At 36.7% G+C, this 23165-nt stretch overlaps 1 protein-coding gene across 1 annotated transcript in view; it reads left to right on the top strand.

The window, feature by feature from the left end:
* IFIH1 (interferon induced with helicase C domain 1) overlaps positions 1-23165 on the top strand; it is a 56661-nt gene that overhangs the window by 13528 nt on the left and 19968 nt on the right. Inside the window, exons 4-5 of the mRNA XM_043576905.1 lie at positions 13748-13852; positions 19038-19258. Of these exons, the coding sequence (XP_043432840.1) occupies positions 13748-13852; positions 19038-19258 (326 nt within the window). The remainder of the gene's footprint in view (positions 1-13747; positions 13853-19037; positions 19259-23165) is intronic.

Genomic DNA, 23165 nt, shown 5'->3' with positions numbered 1-23165 from the left:
AGATTACATTTTTCTTTGTGGCTAAAAATGTTTTCATAACTAATGCAATATTAATATGTGATGAATATGAACACATTTGGTTCTAATTTTGCCTTACAAGGTATCCATGGTCTTTGTGATGTGATAGGCATTTATAAGCATACCTTATTTATAAGCATACCTATACCTTATTATAGTTCATAGTTTTTCATAGTTTTCAAATACTTTCAAATGTATGAATTAGTTTGATTCATCCAAATCTCTGAGAAAGTAAAAGGCCGTTCATTATCTTTTTCTTATTTCATAGACTGGGATGTCTCAGAGAGGTTCAGTTTTTGTAGACACCAAAAGCAAGGCTGTAGAAAGGCAGATGAGGGGAGGCTAAACTGGGGTTGGCTTGATTTGCAGTAACTAATTGGTGACAGAACTGTTTACCGCCATGACCACCTTTCTGATATGAGAAGTCACTGGAACAATAATACCAATTTAATTACATTTCCTTCCCTAATTTTCTCACGATAGGAAGATCTTTCTCCCTTCCCCTTTCCCCACCTAAGGGCCGCATTCTATTTTCATAGGAAATAGTCATTTAAAAGAAACAGTTTTTCAGGATCTGTAGTGTGCTGGTAAATGTTGAACAAGCAAGTGTCTGGGAGGAAAGAAGGGAAGTCCTGACTTGTAGCATTTGCCAGTCCTCACAGGGCAAATGCTCCCACTAAAGCTGGTGTCAAACCTCCAACATCATGTCCCTGAGTTGGGAAGAGAAAAGAGGGAGCTCACCATGGTGTTAGCATTTCCAGGATGCAGACACGAGGGGCGTAAACAGCATCAACGTCACGGATGATAGTAAATTTCAGGAACACGATAAGGAAGTGATGAGTTTTAAGTATTCATTACCTTGATTTCAATACAATTTATTTAATTATACATTTATATAATTCATTTGCTAATGTTTATTTATGTATGTATGTATGTATTTCTAGAACTTGAGGGAGAGAGGGTGTGTGCAAGCAGGGAAGGGGCAGAGAGAGAGGGAGAGAGTCTCAAGCAGGCTTCAGGCTCAGTGTGGAGCCGAAGATACAGGGCTCAACCTCGAAACCGTGAGATCGTGACCTGAGCCGAAATGAAGAGTCAGTCGCTTAACCAACTGAGCCACCCAGGTGCCCCTATATAATTTAATTTTTAAAATGACTGTGTTTGACAGCCTGCTCACAAAATTCCTGAAGATTTAACAATTGGTTTTTGTGAGCCCATTTAAGCTGACTCCATCACACCACTGCAGAGTTCACTATTTTTTCTCCATTTTTTTTTTTTTTTAGCATTTATTTATTATTGAGAGAGAGAGAGAGAGCACGAGCGAGTGAGCGTAAGCATGGGAAGGGCAGAGAGAGGGGGAGACACAGAATCCGAAGCAGGCTCCAGGCTCTGAGCAAGTTGTCAGCACAGAGCCTGACGTGGGGCTCGAACTCACGAACTGCGAGATCATGACCCGAGCTGAAGTCGGACACTTAACCAACTGAGCCACCCAGGTGCCCCTCTCCATTTTTTAAAAATAATCTCGGGGCGCCTGGGTGGCTCAGTCGGTTAGGCGGCCGACTTTGGCTCAGGTCATGATCTCGCGGTCCGTGAGTTCGAGCCCCGCGTCGGGCTCTGTGCTGACAGCTTGGAACCTGGAGCCTGTTTCAGATTCTGTGTCTCCCTCTCTCTGACCCTCCCCTGTTCATGCTCTGTATCTCCCTGTCTCAAAAATAAATAAAACGTTAAAAAAAAAATTAAAAAAAAATAATCTCTAACCCCAGGGTGGTGCTCGAACTCACAGCCCTGAGATGAAGAGTCCCATACTTCACTGACTGAGCAAGCCAGGTGCCCCCCAAAGTTTACTCTTTTCTACTTCAGAAAAGTAATACAGTTGCATTGCAGAATACTTGGAAAATGTGAAAACATACAAGGAAAAAGTCACCCATACTCCAGCAATGTAGATCTATTACTCTTAACATTTGGGTTATCTATCCTTCTAATCTTTTTACGTAAGTGAATGTTTTATACATGGCGGCATTTCTCCTGTGTTCCTAGGTATTCTTCCACAGCCTGGTTTTTAGTGACTTAATAATCACTAAAAATGTTTAAAAATGTTTAAAAATCTCTACATTGTGAACAAGTCCTTAATATCTATGTTTCAATTTAATTCCTTTTTTTAAATTTAATTCTTAAAAGCATATTACATAACTGGAATTTCTGGATCAAATGATCTCTACAATATTAAAATGCCTGATACTTAATGTCAAATTACCTCCTGAAACTTGTACCAAATTACATGTTCTTCGGGAGTATAAGAGACTGTGTATTGCCCTGATGTCTCTTCTACAAGAAGAGGTAATTCTTCAAACTTTGCCAATTTGGTATCTTGCTACTTGAATTTGAATTTTTTTGATTTCCAATGAAAAGCATTTTTATAAGTTTATTCTTTTTGTTGTTGCTAATTGCCTATTTTTCTGTTAGTGTATTAATATTCTTCTTGATGGTTTATATGAACTATGTGAAACATGTAGGATAGCAATCTTGTCATAAGTAGCACGAGTGTGTATTATAGTTTCCCTGCTATTCAAGCTTGTGCCTTGTTTACAGGTTTTTTTTGTGTTTTTTCTTCTCTCTTCTCTTCTCTTCTCTCTTTTCTTTTCTTTTCTTTCCTTTCTTTCTTTCTTTATTTCTTTTTTTTTTTTTTTAATGCAGTGCTTCTCAGGCTTTCCTGTGTGTCTGAATCACCTAGGGGAGCCGGTCTTACTGAAATGCATTCTGATTTAGTAGGTCCTGTGTGGGGCCTGAGATTCTGTGTTCCTCACATGCTCCCAGGTGACACTATACTGCTGGTCCTGGACCACACGTTAGGTAGTCAGGCTTAATATATAGAATAGCAAAAACTTGAATTCTAGAGGGTTTTTTTTTTTTCATTTGAGCAGCTGCACTTTCTTTCAGAAATCATGATCTGATAGGAATGCCAAAATGTACTATCTGAATGTATGTTTGTCACATTTTAACATACTTCCTTGGTAGGCTACCCGACGTCCCCGTGGGTTACTGGCTACTTTCTAAATCCACACTAGAAAGAATCAAAGACAGGAATCAAGCTGGCAGACGATCCTGCATCTCAAATGCGAGTTTTTCATCAAAGGTTGCCAGCAATGCATCTCATCAGCCTGTAGTTTATGTATCTACAGAGGATTCTGAGTCTCAAAGTGAACAAAATTAAAGGCAAAACTTTAAATTTTTTCTATTTTCTTACTAGTTCATATAAAACTTTAAGTTGCATTTTGTGAAAAAAAAATCTACAACGTAATAATGGCCTTAGGGGACAGAAAGGGTTTTTTGTGTGTGTGTTTGTTTTGTTTTTTACCCCTCTTGTCTTCCCTCTCACCCTCCCTCCCATTTGACCTCTGTACCTTTTGATTCTTTCATGTAACAAATATTTATTTAACTACTATCACGTGCCAGGCATGCAGTGTTCAGTGTTTAGCACTGCAAATACCGTGGGGGAACGTAAGAGAGGTGGGCTTCTGCTCTCATGGAACGTTCAACTGATGGGCACGTCAGTCAAACAGTAGCCACTATATGCCTGCACAGTAAGTGCTAATAACAGTCATACAGTAAATGCAAGTACAGCCTATTAAAACATGTGCTAGTCTGAGAACCTGTGAAAGTATAGTACGCTAACAGTGATCTGACGACCCCACCCAATCCACAGACTTTAACGACCTTCAGGTCTGTAGGATCCTTATGCCGTATGGATTTCCCTGTGCACATGGGAGCAAGTCAGTCCAATCCATTCTAGCCCTTTTCAGAGAAGTAACGAAGGGTAATTTATTTATTAAAATGTAGTTCCTTAACCTTAGGCCTTAGACACCACTACTCATAGATGCTATGGATCATTCCAAGTGTGTGTTTATTTTCTTATTGCTCTCCAGAACTAAGATGATGGATATAAATAACTTTTAAAGTACCATTAGCCCAAAGCAGCTACTGATGTTTTTTTGCTTCGAGTTTTTGTTGCAAAATTTACGGTAGGAAGATTTTGCCTATCCTGTCATCCTTTCGTAGAGTTAGCAATCAAAATAAAGGAGGAGTTATCCCATAGTTTCTGATATGCATTTGCATAATTTTGTTTTTTGTATTTTATCGATACTGGTAATGTATAATCTTTATTTTGAATTCTAATATATTGGATTAGGATTTCATATACAGCTCAAATATAGTCAATGCTACCAAAGTAGCATTGAAAGAAACGTATTACTTAAGCTGCACACATTCTATAAATATGATTTTTCATATGCAGAAAGAAAAAATGTGACTTGAATTATCTCTAATTTTAAGTTGACTCCTCTAATTTTTATTTCTGAACCAGTTTCTAAAATATTTTTTCAGTGCATAGTCTTGGTGCATACAAATGGCAATTATTTATAGCTTCAATGCAAAGATTCCTTGTCTGTTGTTTGTTAGCCCTTTTTACTCCTTGACACACCTGACAGGGTGAGATCTACTACCGCTAGGAACGGTAGCCCACCCTGAAACCAATTTGAATCCCATTTCTCCTTCATCCTTGGGGTGATGTATCAGGATTCCCTAGTAGGTGGCTCTGGAGAGTGATTTTGTCCTGATTCCACACTGGGGGCTGGCATTGTTCTTCCTCCCTCCTTCCAACTCTGTGCTTCCCATTCAAAACTGGTTAATAATTGAGATATACCAATTTTTAAAATTTGCCTTCTTCCAAATTAACCCAATAATTTCAAAAGGATATTTGAATAGTTCTCAGACTATGAGTAGAATTTTAATGCTGGATGTTATAGTCCTGCTTTCTAAAGTCACTGGCCATCTCTCATAACGAGAAAAATATTGGAAAACCCCCAACTCCCAAGAAAACATCAGAGGAACACAAAGCCCACGTTCATTTTCTTCCATTGAAAATATTTTAATTATAGAAAATACAAAGTTAGCTGGATTATTTTAATTCTATAGGCTTTCAGTAAAATTGGTTGTACAATTTTTAATAGTCTATTTTTAATAGTCTTTAATAGACTGTTTTTAATAGTCTGCTGTTACTGCTTTCTCAAAACAAGCACGTGGTTCTTCTACACCGACCTTTACATTATACTATTTCAGGAATTAATGATCTATAATAAAATAAAAGTAAAGAAAATGAGATTAAAAACAAAATAAAACGCGTATTTGTAATAAACTTACTTTTCTGCAGAATTTCACATAAAATCTCCCAGACTTCTTTTATCATTCTGTCTTGGATCTTGGTTAGGAAAACTAGAAAATGCCAGTACCTCAGGTCGGCCAGCAGAGGGCGCTTTTACATTAAAAAGAGAATGGGATTCACTGTTCCAGTGTGGAAGATTATAATGTAACTGTAGAATGTGCCATGTGTGAATATACAGTGCGCATGACTGTGAATGCATGTGTATATTTTGATTTATATATTCGTTCACGTGAAGATTTTAAAATTCCACCCCAGCTAATGAGCTTACCAACCTGCTTGTTTTCAGACTTTAATACCTTCTTTTTCATATTCCCCCATATGTTCCACTCCTTAGGTTTATCCGGTGACATTATGCTTTGGAATATATTGTGGATATATTTTGCATAGATCATGTTCTGTAGGAGGGGTTTAAAAATTGACCTTTATAAAACAGCCTCCTTCTCCCTGGCCCAATCTGTTATAGCACTTTTTTTGTTGTTGTTTTGTTTTGCCTTTTTATAGACCAAAGTCCAATCTTAGATTTGGTCTATACTAATTTCTGTAAAAATGCCACAAAATTTATCCTTGCACTTGAGGACCAGAATAATGTTTTATGGCACCAGCCTCTAGAAATTTAGAGATTTTTAGAATCTCTAGAAAAAAAAAATACCATATAGCATTTAAGACCTCAGTGGAAAAGATGATCGATAAAGCAACATACAATAAGATTGTGTCAAAATAACCCACACTATTACAGGATTGGTTTCACTTCAGATAACTAGCCTTTACTTCTATATTTTGCTAAACTTAGGTACATTAATTATTAGAACTAGAAATACTACTGAGGCAATCTAAAAGGCAAATACTAATTTGAGCTGAGAGAGAGAGACAGAGAGAGAGAGAGAGAGAGAGGGAGAGAGATGCTGTCCCTGCTGATGTTAGTGTTTGCTACAGGTTAATATGGGTTTCTATTTTATTTGAAACCTACCTGGAGCTAAGTTACTTATATGACTTCTAATCGCTTAATAGTTCCACAAAGGTTGTTGTTCATATCTCAGGAATGAGGCCATAGGTATTTTGACAGAAAGGCTATCCCTGGTGTGCAGCTATGACATACTGGATTTATTTTCCTGACATCCTTTCATGGCTACAAACCAAAAACTTTTTTTTTTTAGCACCGTTTCAACAAAGGCGGCGGGTTTTATTTCAGTTTGATGCTCGGGCCTTACCTTCTCTATTTAGCATGCGGATGAAGACAAGAAGCCAGAGAGTGAGTTCGTCAGGTCTTGTTCCCGAGAGAACCGAGTCCTGGGGGTATTGCCTTCACCCTCAAAGAGTTTAGAACCCAGTTCCAGAAAACAAGTTATGGCCCCCCAAAGAGAAACAGTCATCTGTCCAGAGCGAAAGAGAGAATGTGTTCAGGGACGAGGAGGGAAGACTTGGGAAGGAAGGAAGATGCAGAGACAGCCTCCCCGAGGAGGAAGCGGAGACCTCTGTTCATCCAGTCCTGGGTTGGGTCTGTGCACAGAAGCGGCAGGCAGCGTTTCAGACCCCATGGGCACTGTGAGCAAGAGAGTAGGTGTGGGAAAGTTCAAAGTATGTTTAGGGTGAGGGGTGTTAATAATGCGGAGGGGCTCTGCATGTGTGGGAGCAGGGCTTGTGGGGAAAGTCTCCATACTGCTCAGTTTTGCAGTGAATCTGAAACTGCCCTGAAAACAAAAGTCTATACAAAATGAATCTAGCTGTAGTAAACACAACAAAATTCTATAACTATGGATGTAGGAAAATAATTCGGTTAAGAGGGGAGCATTTATGGAGGAAGGTGGGTGAGATAAGACTTCTTATATCAATGAGTGTTAATGGATTTCTCCATAGTTTTTATAAATGATTTTTCTAAGGCAAAAAAAAATACTCTTACAAGTTTATCATTCATCATTTGGCCAATTATGATATATTAGCACAATGCACGCCTGATCGTTTTAGATGATGTTTGTGGGAGAGTCCTTAATCGGAGGAATGAAACCTCTGGGTAGCTGGAACCGGCTCCCACTGGCTTGCACAAGCCAGATGCACACATCTCTTCCCAGCTCCACTCTGTGACATCATGCTGGGAGCTTGAAATCAGCCCTGGCAGGAATATTTGCACCATGGAAATTAACAGACGCTTCTATATCGTGGCTTTTCCCCCCAAACAGCTGACCATTGAGCATTTATCGGGACAACCTTAAATGTATCTCCCCATACTTGCCTCACATTTGCTTAAGCCTGCTTAACTTGAATACTTCTTCCTAAGGGGTGCTTACCAGCCGAATTAGTTTCCAATTCATCTTCTAGCTTGCCATCCCTAAACCTTGTTACTGCCAAGACTTACTTCCCATGTGGTCATTTAGCTTTTCACTCACAACTTTTTCACTCTGGGACTTTTTGCCTCTGTTACTGACTGGCAGTGAATGAATGGGTCTGGTGGATATGGTTATCCCCACAACCCTGTATTTTAATAACTGTCTTTGTATATTGAGACTCAAGTCCAAAGGCTAAAGGGTCTAGATGATTTAAGCCAACACTATTACTTACACACAATTCAAATGTAATTCTGACGGAAACATTTCGGCAGTATAAATTCTATAAACAGGAGCAAGGAGCTCCGTGGATAGCCATGTGGGCCTGTGGCTCTAGGAGAGTTTTTTCTCTTTGGGGAACTCATTTCCTAGAAGCTTGGATCCAGGAGAGAATATGCAAGGTGGGTGGAGGTGGCTTCTCTCCATTCTGCGGGAACACATGTTCCCTGGCACGGAGAGCAGAATCTGACAGACCAAAATGTGAGCGTGTGTGTGTGTGTGTGTGTGCGCGCACACACACACACACGCACAAATCCATATACATAGAGCTGAAAATAAAAGTCATCTATTTCCTCTCAAAAAAGATTAAGGATAAGTTATTTCAAAAGAAAAGGAGTGTTTGAGTGTTAGGATACTTTGCATTTTAGAAAAAAAAAAGACAAGAGGTCTTAGCAATGTGTCTGATCCAATTATAGGAGCCCACAGAAAAGCACAGAGTCAAAGGAGCCCACAGTGGGAGGAGAGTCCAGAATAACTTTATTGGTGGTCTTGAGGGGTTTGGCTAGTATAGCTCCTCAAAGAAGAGGAAGGGAAAAGAAAGAAAGTGATAAAGGTTCATCTTAGTCCCCAGTGTACACATCACAAAAAGCCTGCTTTTTCCATATGGGCAATACTCAACTGTTGTTCATTTTTAAGTACCAGTAAGAGCTATTGAAACAGACAGGACCCTGAGAGAGAGAGAGAGAGAGAGAGAGACGGAGAAGAAGAAAAGAAAGAAAGAAAGAAAGAAAGAAAGAAAGAAAGAAAGATGGGAGGGAGGAAGGAAGGGAAGAAAGAAAAGAAAGAAGTAAAGAAAAAAAGAAAGAAAGAAAGAAAGAAGAAAGAAAGAAAGAAAGAAAGAGAAAGGAAGAAAGAGAGAAAGAAAAACTAAATAAGTATTATTAGTAGTATGAAAATAAACACACTTAGGAAGCCCACGCAGTAGTTTTGGGCATGCCCATACATGCACATGTGTTTGAATCTTGAGGGCTACTCTTCGACATTCCAGGGTGCGTGGGTTATGAAACCAGGCAAAGGGGAAGAGCTAAAGAGGTGAAGCTAAAATGCACCACAAGGTCAGAACTACAATAAACATCAAAGTACTGTGACAAGTGAAATTAGATTATTTGCAGACCTTGTAAGCACTACCTCTCAGGGGGAATGGGATCTGCTGGTGCCCTTCTTTCTCAACGAGTACAGGCCCTGGCCCCTTGCACTGCTTCCTGCTCTAATACAAAACCACTTTTCGGCAAAGAGAATGTATGACAGCCAGGGGTAAAAAAAAAAAAGAGAAGTATTCTGTGGGGTGAGAAACACATCTAGATTGAAAATGGGGGGGTGGGGGGCATTACCTGTCAGGAATAGAAGTAAGAACCAATCTGTATCTTACCTAATGAAGCTTAGCCCTTAGGTTGAATAAATATCCTTACAAATTAATTGTTATAATAGCACTGGCCAGTAGAGGGCATACTTTACATTGAAATAGATCTAAAAAGGCCTTCAACCAAGAGGTTTTTTTCATATGAATTTTTTTTTTAACTTCAATATTTTTGGTTCTAAATGGTTTAAAAATATTTTAAAGTATTTAAAGTCTAGAAGATGTTAAATGTGAAATTTCTCAGATTCCAGGTAATATTTCTGCTTTATTAGTAAAATATTCAAGTTGTGATTGCAAAATGAGGCATTTTTTCCATGGCTTACGGACTGGTCTTAGGATCATTGTACTCAGAGCTGTTCTTTTTTTGTGCTGTTTACAAAGTTATTACAGAAAATCCTATCTTTTAATTGGATGAGTATCATTTTCTTTCATTCCAAAAAAGTTTGATATAAATAACTGCTTTTTTCTTTTTTTTTTTTTTTTTTTAACAGTTAGGAATTACCAACATTTTCTAATCTGTTTTGTAGCCAGCTTTGATATTTTCCCTAGAGGAAATGACAGCTATATAAAAGTTAACTAAACTTATTATATAATGTAACTCCAATATTCAAAAGCCCATTTAAGTAGCAACTTCATGAGAATTTAAGATTTGTTCCTCTTCAAGATTTATTTCCTTTATCTAACATAATCATTCTCAAAATAAATGAGAAAATAGAAACTACTATCTGTATTTTAAAATTTTAAGAAAAAAAAAAGGTTAAGTCACTTGTTAGCAGTGGCTGAGCTCAGATCTGGAGACCGATCTGTTTGACTTCATAGCACATGTTCTTTTCATGGCAACACCCTGCCTCCAATTGACTACTCTATTTTATCTGATCTATTTTAAAATCATAGACACATGACTTTACTCATCAGGACATAAGTCCAGATTGACGTACTGTGAAAAGTACAAAAGATGAAACAAAATAATCCTATATAAATCAATTACAGGAATTCTTGGCTTATAAACTCAATAGCTTGGTTTAATTTTGGCATCACACAATCACTTGATCTGACCTTGTGTGTGTGTGTGTGTGTGTGTGTGTGTGTTATTTTTTTAAACATGATTTCTCTTAAGTGACTGCAGGAAGAGAATCTCTGGGAAAGACATTTTATGGGAGTTTCAATATATTTTCTTTTATTGTTCAAGTTATTTCCTCTAGTACTTCTCTTTCTATGAAATAAAAAATATATATATCAAATGCATAAAAATTCGCTGCCTAGGAAACAAAATTATTTTTGTGTTGAGAAAGTAGAGATTTTATATATCCTCAAAATGACAAAGAAATAAACCTCTATATATTCACTTTCATTTTCATAATTATCTCCGGGAGAATTATTCCAATTAATTTTGTTTAACAAGGATGGAAGTGTTCCTCTTTTATATATGTGCAGAAAAGAAAATTTCAAAAATAAGTGTGGATGTTTAAATGTAAAGTAAACGAAAGTCTATCGATGAAATCAGAAATGTGAGCAAAATAAAACAATCTCTAGCTTTTTTTCCCCTTGAGAAGATAAACTGAAGATTGCTAGAAAATTCGACATTACAATGAAAATGTCTATATGCTCTAAAACGACAACAAAAACCAACTTTCATTTCACTTAACGCTATTAGATATAGGATTGTTTGCTTGTTTACAAAGCTTCACACAAAGCATCAGCCATTGCGTGCTATCAAATAAAAAGCACTGGAATAGTGACTGGACTCGGATCCAGAAATTGGGGCCTCCTAGCTCGGCCCCATTATGGCTGTGTGGTCAGGATAAATCATTTAACTTCTCTGAGCCTTGGTTTCTCATCTATAAAACTGAGGTGACAATGGATATCTACCACACAGAATGTTGAGGTTTAAAATGTAATTTACATCTGTGAAGGTACTGAGCTCAGTGTTTTCTTAACACACTGCAGATTTGTTTGTTAAGATCAAAATAATCCAGGTAACAAACTTAATTAATAATACCCTATTTGGGGGTCACAACTTTCTTTAATATTTATAAATTAATCATGCACGTTGTGTTAAATAGCTTCCCCAAACTTATATATGTTAGAACAGAGCTTGGGGAAAACTTTGACTTTACATATACACAAAATAGTTTTAAGATTGTTGTTGAACTGCTAATGATTAGAGAATCAAATGAAAATCAAGTGCATTACACTTAATGGGAAACAAAGATACAAAGGGTTAATTTTAGATAACACTTGTTAGTATTTTTCGGTATTTTTGGTGTTATCTTCAGTTCTCAATACCCTATTTAAAACAACAAATGAAAAGCATGTCAAAATTTACTTTTTTGCTTCTGAAATCCTAGTCTGTATTTCTAGATCTAGAATTATCCTTGCAATGACATTTTCCCCATCTCATTTTACACCTTGCCTTTTCCTTATAAATCTTATTCTCTTTTCATCAGTACATCTGCCCCAAACGCTCTTCTGCTTGACAGTTCTATCCCACACTCGCCTCTAAGCTTCTAACAAGGCATACCTCTGGGAATTGCAAAGTGCCATATTTAAAATCTCTCAGTGAGATATACAGGTTTTCCCGTGTAGTCATAAGGGATTCCTCAAATCTGAGTTTGAGAGCTAATCTACGACAACTGGTAGGCACAGTATTTTCAAATTAGTATATTTGTGTTGTGCTAATATACTTAAACAATATGCGTGTCCGTTGAGAATTTTTCCACAAATTCCTTATCAGCTTTCTTTGAACTTAAAAAAAAAAGATATCTTACATATTTGATTGGCATCAGTTATAATTCCATTATATTTCCCGCTAACTAGGCTTATTGGAAGGGAGATGTCACAGATGTCGCAGATGCTCAATGGAGTACTAGTCAGCAATAAAAAGGAACAGATTAGTGATATGAACAACAAGGATGCATCTTGAATGTGTTAGGCTAAGTTAAAGAAATCAAACAGAGGCTACGTATTGTGTGAATCCGTTTATGTGATTTTCTGGAGAAGGCAAAGCTATAGGGATAGAAATTAAATCAGGGACTGCTAGGGGGCAGCACGAGGAAAATGAAAACAAAGGGGCTTGAGGGGACTTCTGAGGTGATAGAAAAATCTTGATTGTGATGATGGTTGCAAAACCATATACATGTGTCAGTGTCGACAAACTAAACCTACCTAAAAAAAACAACCTAAAAAGAATGATTTTTATATTATCTAAATTGTACCTTAATACACCAACTTAAAAAAAAACTGGTTAAGGAAAAAGAAGATACTTGTAGTTTTGAGGAGTTGTATATGGTCTTTTTCCAGAGAAATTTTATTGATAATATACTATGTGTGTGTTTCAACGGGTTCTGTTACTAGCCCTAAATGGGTGGCACTCACACTAGTTTCAAATAGCTAACGGCTACTTTATGTAATTTGTTTTGTGCATTTGGGAGCTTTAGCATGAAGTGATAATTATGCAACAAGTATAAGTATTATGAAATGCTATTAGTTGTAAGAAGAACGGTATTTAATGGAACTCCTGCCCTAATACTAATCAACAACTTGATTTTTATTTCATTTTCCAATTATCAGCACTGAAGTTGCAGTGGTAAGAGTTTATTGTGCCTAATATTACTTACTGGTTATCAAATTCTGGAGGGTGAATTGTACTAGCCCCATTTTAAATGAGGGCAAGTTAGGCTCAGAGCAACCTCAACAGCAAATTTCACAAGTCCTGATTCCAGGGCTGACGTTTGCTGCCATCTTTCATTTACTTTTCCCAGCTTAGCAATAGTTCTGATCCCTGTGGATAAGATGGCATAAATCCTTGGCAATAAACTGTAAAGAGGGAAGTCTTCCCTAGAGGGAAAAAAAAGATTTTCCAAAGGAATTGATGCTGAGTACTGAAAACCAAAAATCGGGATTAACAAGTTGAGGGAACGCTCTTGACATTCATCCTCATGGTGACTTTTTGATGGAAGCTTAGTTTAATTGTAGTAAAGGAAAACATTTATTTCCAGCCTCACAGAAGCTTCCATTACAACTGCAGTGCCAGGCTTTAATGATATTCTTTTTGAGCAAATTCTTTGTGAGATTTTGAAGTAATGTTTATCGCTGAACTGTTCTTTTGGGAACCAATCAATAGAACCATGTGGTTTATCAATTCTTTATTCTTTATTAATTCCCTGCCATATTATGTTAAAATAACTCGGTGGTTTCTGTGTAGTACTTTTTGTCTCAATGCCACCATCAAGCCTAGATCTTCTCTTCTTGCACAAAACTTACGTGGTGGGGGGACATCAAAAGTCACACGTGTTTACAAATTTGTATTTGCTCTCGAATCGGATGTATGATACTTCAAGTAGGTATATGTGTTTGATTCACTACCCGACAGCTGCTCATCCATAGTAGACTTTTTAAATGTTGCTTGCCAGGAACTCTTACCTTTTATTCATAATTGTCTGGGTGTGCCTTTTCCACTTGCATTGAACTGTATGTACTGTGTGCTGTAGAGGTGTGCAGTTAAAATACGTTTATTCTCAGAAATATTTTTAAAATATTTTAAAATGTTTTCCTTTGCAGAATCAGACACAAGTTTGGCAGAAGGAAGTGTCAGCTGCTTAGATGAAAGTCTTGGACATAACAGCAACATGGGCAGTGATTCAGGCACCATGGGAAGTGATTCAGGTACTGCCTAACTGTTGTGTAAACCTTAAAAAGTGTGAAATAAGACGCCATATAGTGGAAAGCATGGGGGCTGTTCATACCCTCCCTAATGTATTTATGCAATTAAAGCAATTCTTTTCTCCAGTTGAAGTAGTTTTGGAACTTTGCCATTCACTTTCTTCAAAAGTACAACTTATAAAAGTCTTAGAATCAAGCTCTCTAATTTTTGATCCAGTACTTATCTTTTTGGTGTCGATAAGAATATGCATATGCCACCTTCCATAGAATTATGTCATCTATTTTATTTATGCTGTCTGTTTCAGTTAATTTGACTGCATTTAAATGATGTATTCAGTTTGGTACATGTGTACCAAACCTTATTTTTTTTAATTAAAATACTTTTAAAATAAATCCATTAATACTGTCAATAAGATGATGGTGACTCTGTAGATTAGCTGCAGATAACAAGAGTCCTTTTAAAATGAAAAACTAAAAATGACACGTGTAGTTAAGAGAGTTTCAGTTTCCCTAAATATCTCCTGCATAGGAGTAGAGTTTGCAAAAACACTTTTGTCACTAAATGAGAACTTTATTAGGTGTTTCCCTAATTGCTCCCTCTATTAGCTGGTAGCACACCAGCAATGAACGAGAGCGCCTCTTCTCAATGCCACACTTTAGCAATACTTCCTGTTATCAGATTGCCTAAATGTTGTCAGTCTGGTCAAGTTCATATCGCTTCTTTCTGTTGATTGAATGTGCAGTTCCAATGATTACTACTGAACTAAAATGTTAACATTTTCTAAGAAGAGGTGATAGATCCTCGGAGATTTGTTATACACCTCTCTATATTCGTCTGGTGTTTGAAGTATCTCACAATTAAATTAACAAATTATAAACAAACAAAAAATGCTTTGCAATGTGGCCAGCTAAGAATCGGTAGGAAATTGGCAAATTCAGAAACACAAATTACTTTTGTATTCATTTGTTTTGTGATTGAGTTGTAGAAAACACTTGGAAAATGTTGTGTATTTCAGATTACCCTGCATTGTCTGAAGAATTATAGAAATTTAGCTAGAATAGTCCTGAAGAGACAAAATCATTTACATGAAAATGGTCATCTGCTCTAAAAGCTTTCCAAGCTTTTAAAGGGTTAATCCATTTTCTGTTCACTGCAGGCAGTGTTTATTAAGTTATTGCCCTATGCTTAATTCTGTGGATTCTATTTGAATTTTCTATACTTGCTATGCAAACAACTGTTAGATTTAATAATTAACATTTCTATTAAATGTTATTGCTGTTAGAACTCAAACTGTGCTCTAGCTAATATTTAACATCTTTATGGTTGTTTTAAGCTTCTGGACCTCATCCTAATTTTTGTTTGTCTAAGTAAGGGCTTTTCAACAATATTCATTCATTCAATAAATATTTAATGGGCATCCCCTATGTGTTGGCCATTTTGTCTATTTAGAGCTGTTAGCAAATGTAACTATTTACTGATTTTCAGTCCTCAATGTGGCATGAAAGACGTGATAAATCTGAACGCAACCTACTTTTAAAAAGCAAATACATTTTCAAAGGCAAATACATTTGAAGACAAACTCATTTTCAAAGGGCACCCATTGAAGTTCTAGATGGGGTCAGTGCTTAGAAATGAAGAATTACTTCGCATAGTGGGTAGTAAAATTCTGAATTTATAAAATTATGAGATTTCTTTCCCTCAGGTGTATCGTGTAGAGTGAATTAGAAATCAGTTCAAAAAAGGTTTAGATAAATTGCAAATTGGTAAACATACATTTAATTTCTAAAAAGCATCACAGTGTTTGCGATTATATCTTAACCTTTCAGGCTGACAGCAAAGGGACTCTATTTCATATGTCCTTTGTCCACCTTCAGCAGTTACATAATGGGACATAAGGCTCATGGATGTGACCCAATACCATACCATTGTGTTCCTTTGTGGAAGTATTTCATCATAGGAAAACATGATTAATAAGGCTCCTAAAGTTTAAATATTCTAATTATGCTAGGGAAGGCTTTTTTGTTTTTCTGTTTCTCATTTTTAGAGAGATACACTGCATCTCACAAAGTGGCAATGTTTTTGGCAATACGCATTGGCCTGATATGTAGAAAGTATTTCCTTACTATTTCGAGGTAATACCTATTAATATTTGTCCAGCTGGAATGGCGTATTTTTCCGTGGTTACATACTATAGGTAAAGGAATACTTTGTCGATTTCAAACACATGCAGTGACAGACCTTTTCTCTCCAAGAATAACTCAGCTGTCAAAATCAATGTGAGAATGAAATGTGCCACATGGTGTAGTTCCAATAAAATGTTATTATTTAAGTCCTATTTGATTTTATTTTTTGACCATTTATATGGCATAGTATAATTTCAAGGTCTTCAATCAATATTTGTTGTAGAGGAAGGGCACAGTGTTATTCAAAGCTTGTGCATATTTTAAATACCACATTCATTATTGCATTTAATTGATTTTGCTTTTCAAAGCAAGCCAAAAAGAAACAAAAAAACAAACAAACAAAAACCCAAACATTTCTTTTATAAAGGAAATTGGCTCCTGGCTCCTTGACACCCGCCCAGTTCTCTCCTTCTGGTGACAGAGAAGAGAAAATTCTCTTTTCATTGCTTATGTGGATAAATTCTTCCATCCCTATGTCAGAGGATGTGATAAGGCAAGAATCAGGCTGAATATTTAGCACTCACCCAGCTCTTCTTTGGATGCTGTTCTCACAATGAATCCAACTCTGATTTTTTCCATATTCACTCTGTGTTTCTCTTTTAAACTTGGGGCTACCCATCAAGTTTCCTAGAGTTGACTCAAAAGTATGGACGCTAATAGAGCTATCTGTCTAATAGCCAGACATTGTTAGTGGCCGCAGCATATAGTGCTTTAGACCCTGAAGTCCTTGAAGACAAGGACTCCATTCCTGGGGCTGCATGGCACATAAGAGCCACCTAGTGAATAATTACTGCACAATGAATTAGTGGTGCATGATGAGGTAAGTAGCAGGGAAACATTACAACTTTGGCTCTAGAATCAAATCTTGAACATGATAGTCCTTTTAGCTTCCTAACTCATCTTACATTTTTCAGTATAATAAATAGCTAGCACGCATAAGCGGTATTGATGTTGTGCTCATTTGACTTAGTTTTAGATTACTTGGGGAAAAGACAGAAAATTGCCCTAATTTCTCTTTTTAATATGTATCACCCAAGGATATAGTAGGAAGTGTGAAAAATAAAAAGGGGAAATGATTAAAGAAGTACATTTAACTACTACGAGGGAACCAGAATTTTATTATTTTTAAAAATCCATGCAAAAATATACCTGGAGTGAAATTAAACAAAGGGAATCTGTTAATATCTTTTAATGAATTTCCTAAATTAAATACCAATTTAGCAAAAGTAAATAACTGGATCTTGGTGTTAAACGCAATTTAAAATACATCTTCCTTTGCAAATATTCTTGCTCTTTTGGAAGTTAGGTAATCAATGCTGGTAATGTAGATAGAATGGTAGGATTTTGATAATCTATAAAAGCCACTTAGCAGAGAAGTAATGATATTCTTAAATAAATCTGAACCTTACATAAATGTAATAGAAGATGAATCATTATGATTGCTGTAGAGTTCAAAACAAGCATGGAGAGCAAACTTGTAAATGCATATTTTTAAATGCTGGTGATCTTAAATGAGTTTCTCCTGAAAATCATATTAAATGAATCGGCAGATGATCCAATGATAACTTAAATGTATTGCGTCTTTGTTTACTCATCCATACAGAAGACAAATTTCCTGCCAGGTTAGTAGATGACTCTTACTAAGTGGTATTTGGTGTGAATTTTCCTACCTATGCAGATAGGACTATCACAACAAGTTAAAACCCATTTAAACAGAATCATCCAGTTGCTGAAATGGAACCATCAGCAATTTTTGTGAAGTTAATGGGATTATGTTGGTTTAGTTTTTTTGCAATCATTGATAAGACAAAGAACACTTCATGTGTAATGAAGTACTAAGTGCTGTCATTTCATTTTTTCCTTATGACTATATAAAGCATAAGACAGGCTTTTAAATTGATATAATATTTATTTTACTACATTCCACATGATAGGTTGTACATTTTTAGATCTTTTTCCCCTGGCTAATATAGATAAATCTGGTCACTTTTAAACAAAACATGTTTAAACCAAGATATGTTATAATGATTTTATTCTAATGTTCAAAGAATTAATGTATATTAGTTCAGAAATTTTAAATTTTAAATTCAGAAATCTATATTAACTGGACATATTTTTTATGTATTGCCTTGTGAGTTTCAGGAAAATACAAACATGTGGAGAATACATATAAGGAAGTGATAAAGACCAAAATTCAAAACTAAATTTATCACAATTCAATTCAAACCAACAAAATTATTTTTCATCTTTTAAAGACAACCTATCAACTAAAGGCTTGCATGGGAAGTTTTTCCCCTTCACCCTTGTTTAATCTAGCTACATCACATGGCAAAAATAGGATTTTTTTTTTTTTTTTTTGCCATTTTAGAGTTTGGGAATAGATAGATGATAGATAGACAGGCAGGCAGACAGACAAACAAGCTCTGGGATATTTGGTTGTCAGATAAAGTTTTTCAAATGAAGGAAAGTAGCATTAGCTATAATATCTTCTTTGCAATTAAAGGTAAGGGCTGGGGAGGGGCAGATACAGAACAAAGAGAACTAATGACTCCTGCTTTCCCAGTTCCTCTTGATTCATAGGTATAAAGTCTAAAAAGAAACAAGTAGGGCATAAGGGCTCAACAAAGAATTGGAAAGTCTGACGCATTAAGAACTGTTACTGCCAATCCTGTGCTACAGCCCTTTCTGCAATTTCCCCTGGCTTTGCTCACTCTCTGAAAAGACTCTCCCCTGTTCCCTCCCCTCCCTGCCCACCATCCTGTTCATTCCCTCCCCAGGAACCTCCACCGCCAGGCCACTTCCATGGTGGAGTGCCTGGTTGTATCCTGCAAATGCCAAGAGAGCTGACACCCATTTGGTATGGAAAAATAGAAAAATGGATTGGGTTGGACCACACATGAAAGGGAATTTAAACCCCAAGAAGCCTATGTTCGGTTTTAGACTTCCTAGCGTTAGTTGTTTTATTGCCCATTCCCTTACTTTTCTACCTTTTAATTTCCTTCAGAGGAAGAACATGTGGCAGAAAGAGCATCCCCTGAGCCAGAACTGCATCTCAGGCCCTACCAAATGGAAGTTGCCCAACCAGCCTTGGAGGGGAAAAATATCATTATATGCCTCCCTACAGGGAGTGGGAAAACCAGAGTGGCCGTTTACATTGCCAAGGATCACTTGGACAGGAAGAAAAAAGCATCTGAACCTGGAAAAGTTATAGTCCTTGTCAATAAGGTATTCAAATCGCACATAATACAACTGTGTTTATTTTCACTTTATTATTCTGACGCATTTGTAAAATGACACTATAACAATGGATCACACGGATTAGTGTAATTCAGAGTAATCTTTTATTTTACTTTATATCTTTGCTTTTACAGTTAAATGGTATCTAAGTTATTAGCTTTTAAAATGATTTTGCTTCATAAGACCAGAGCAAAGATCAAATAGCTGTTATTTAGGTATTAAGAATACATTTACCCAGATATTCTTTAAGGTTAACTGGCACTAATTTAAGTTATCACTGTAGGTGGACATGAATGACCTCAAAATATTACTGGAATCTAGGATCAAATATTGTCTTTTGAAGTCTCCTTAACTGTTGGCCCTTAGTTAAAGGTGGTAAATCCTCCTTACCCAGAATATGTATAATTTATGTGAAGATAAAGAGAAAATTAAGTGAATATCTGGCTGATCTAAATCAAGTTAAAAAGGAAAATAGATGACTAACTTTCAATAATTATACAAAGATGCTACTTGAAATGTACCTGAGGTTTCCCTCTAGTAATTTATGTCCTGGGATATTTAAAGACCAATCTTCATAAACAGGTATAATTCCCCTTTACAATAAAACAAAATCTAGTTTTTTGAGCTTTATTCAGATAAATGAGTTTATTAATTTATTAACTTGCATATTGAGTGGATTAATTTTTACTTTTATGGAGTAAAATTGAGTATACATTTCCATGGCCAAAATAGTCTTTTCTCTATTACTTACAATAACTCGGTTTTCATCATGACCCTTACCAAAAATATAGCAACAGACTATACAGCTTTCCTGTGTTTTTGGATTTCTGTTATGCTTAAAGTTTTAGTTGCAACCTGCTTTTCAGTACTGAAGTAACATACTCAGAATCTATGATCTGAGTAATTTCTATCATGTGGTTCCAAATGCATTCTATATACAACTACTAAGTCAAAAGATCTTTATGCTTAAATGACTATTATTAGAATACTTGTATTTCTTTTGTGACAATAGTGATGCACCAGAATTTATTTGCCCATAGCTTTTCACGTAGTGTCTTTATTAAGGACATTACCTTTTGGAATAAAAGGAATCTAGCTTTGACTACTACTTCTTCCTACCAGTAGTTTAACCTTGGACAAATTCCTAACTTCTCTCACTTTAGTTTCCTCATCTGTAAAGCGAACAAAATAATAGTACCCTATACAGCTGCTCTGAAATTTAAATTAGATAATCTGTCTAAAGCCTAGGAATGATTCAGTGAATATTAGTTTTTCTTCCCCTCCCTCTTCCTCACCTCCAAAACTTGGTAAATGGAACTTCTTAACTAGTTGAACAGGGTCTTAATGCCAGGTTTGGAGAAAAAAAACAGAGTTAACTGGATTTGAAGATACTTCAGCTGGAGTTCTTGATACCATTTGAATATTCTACAGTTTAATTTCCTCAACCTCAGCCTCACCATCACCCTCCCTACAGGCTCTTCTTCCCTCTCGATCTATCTCTTTGTTAGTTACACCACCTCCTCCAAAGCATGAAGCCTCAACACCTAGGGTATATTTTTGATTCCCTTTTCTTATCAGGCCACGGGGTCATAAACTATTAGAGCTGAAAGAGAACTTCAAGATCTAGTGCTTATCCATTGCAGGGTGGTTCTCTCACCTCTGCTGAGTAAGCTGGAATATCCAGAAAGTCCCCATTTTAATAAGATAGCTTGATCCATTCTTTGAATAACTGACTCAGAAGGAAAGCCCCAGCAAAATCTGTTTCTCTAGAATCCACACTCATTGGTTGGAGTTCTTTCCTCTGTGATTATACACAATAAGTATTAATTCTCCTGCCTTGTGACTGCCCTTCACATAGAGAAGGCAGAAATGTGGTTCCTGTGTCGTTTTTCTTTTGATTCCCTGGGATAAATATTCCTAGTCCCTTTAACTCTTTTTCATATAACATGGTTTCCAGGTTTTTCATCATCCTGAGTGCCCATCCTTTTTGAGACTTCTTAAAATACAGTGTCCAGAGTTGGGCAAAATACTACAGATACAGTCTTATCAGTGTAGACCGTAAGCCCATGTGACACGAAGCCATGAGCAGGTTTGCCTTTATCACCGGTGCCGGCACTCACAGACTCATCTGGAGTTTGCCATAAACTAAAAGCCTCAGTTTCTTTTTGTCCGAAAATCTGTTAGACTAGAAGCCTTTTAAGTTATTTTTGTCCAGTTAATTTTTTGAGCCTAAATGTAAATACTTAACATTCGTTTCTTCATCTTCTGCATGTTGACTGATCATGGCAGGTCTCAGGGTTTTGTATGCACCTAATGTATCTCCTTATAATGACTAATGACTCCCTCTCAGTGCTGTATGCTCATCACAAACCATTCATCTCATGCAACTAGGTGATTCTCATGAATCCACATTTACAGCCATGTTTGAATGTTAAATTATCCTCATTAATTATTCATATTCATTGCCCTGTTGTGTAGACATTTAAGGACATAAGTCTAATTCATCATCTGCTTCTCTATTGTTTTTTCCCTAAGAATTACCAGAAATCCCTCCACTGGTTCTTCCATATATGTCATAATTGTTTACTTTATTACCCTGTTTCTTTCCATTTTAAAGGCACATGAGCTTCAGTTCTTTTTGATTGAATCAGGAAATCGCTAGTTCCGTATGTCAAATAAGCTTAGTTCTGTATTTGACCAAATAGATGGTATTATCACCCTTGATCTGGAAAAGAGAAATCCTGTCCCCTCCAACACCGTTTACTTTCATCTCCCTGCCTCCATGCTTTCCAAAGTTATCGCCTTCAAATGCAGGGAGAAATGAAAACACCACCTGTGTTCCCAGACTTTCTATTTCCTATCTAGGGCTTCAACATCACGAGAGATAAATCCCAGGTTCCTTCAGATGCTATAATACAGCCCCATATGATTCAGCAGAAGTGGGTAGCAGTTGGGTTTGATTAGTCTTGGCAGGCACTCTGTCACATCTCAGGAAAAGGCTCCAAGAGGACCACACACCTCCCAATTAGCCATGTCAGACTTGCATCTGGCTTTCTCTGTGTCCTTCAGTAGGAAGTCAATGCCACCCAGAGTGAGTATCAGGATTTCCAACACCTGCTACCTCCTGTGAAAACTTATTTTTGTTCTGTAGACCAGAAGATGCTTCTTCTTTGAAAGTTCTTGACTCATCCTTTACGGGCAGAACCCCAGGTCGCTTTGTCACCCCATGGTACAGAGATTCTTCGATCACTCAGCAGCATGAGGGTGTTTAAAGACAAATCAAAGGCAGATCCTGTCCTCAGGAATCTACAATCTAAGAAATTAGAGATGTGTATTAACAATGTAATAATTAATATTGTATTGCACTTGGTGATACAATATTAATTATTTTTATCATACCTCATTAAATCCACACGGGTACTCTGTGAGGTAGCCATAATTATCCTCGTTTTGCCCATCAGAAAACTGAGGCTCTGAGGCTTTAATTGGTCCATCAGGGATCATCCTGCCAATAAGTAGCAGAGCCGAAACTTGAATCCTTACCTGCTGAAGCCAACTGGGCCTTCTTTTTTCACTCCACAGCTAGAATGAAAGGATTAGCAAAATATCAGGAAATTTTTATGAGTTATGAGTACCCAGAAAATGACAGCCTCTATTTCATTTAATTTTCGCAACAACTCTACCGTAGGGCTAACATTATCCTCATTTTACTGATGTGGAAATTGAGGTGATTCAGATGATTCGGTAACTTGTCCCAGGTCACATAATAAGCAGAGGGCTGGAGTCATTTTCAGAGCTGACTTTCTTTCCTCTGGATCTTACTGTCTCCTTCCACTAAGCTTAATTTCCATTCTCTTCTTCAGAATCTCTCTTACTTCCTCAGATCATTTCCCCT

The sequence above is a fragment of the Prionailurus bengalensis genome, chromosome C1, assembly GCF_016509475.1.
Source record: "Prionailurus bengalensis isolate Pbe53 chromosome C1, Fcat_Pben_1.1_paternal_pri, whole genome shotgun sequence".
Classification (NCBI taxonomy): Eukaryota; Metazoa; Chordata; class Mammalia; order Carnivora; family Felidae; genus Prionailurus; species Prionailurus bengalensis.
This window is presented reverse-complemented; position numbering and strand designations above follow the sequence as displayed.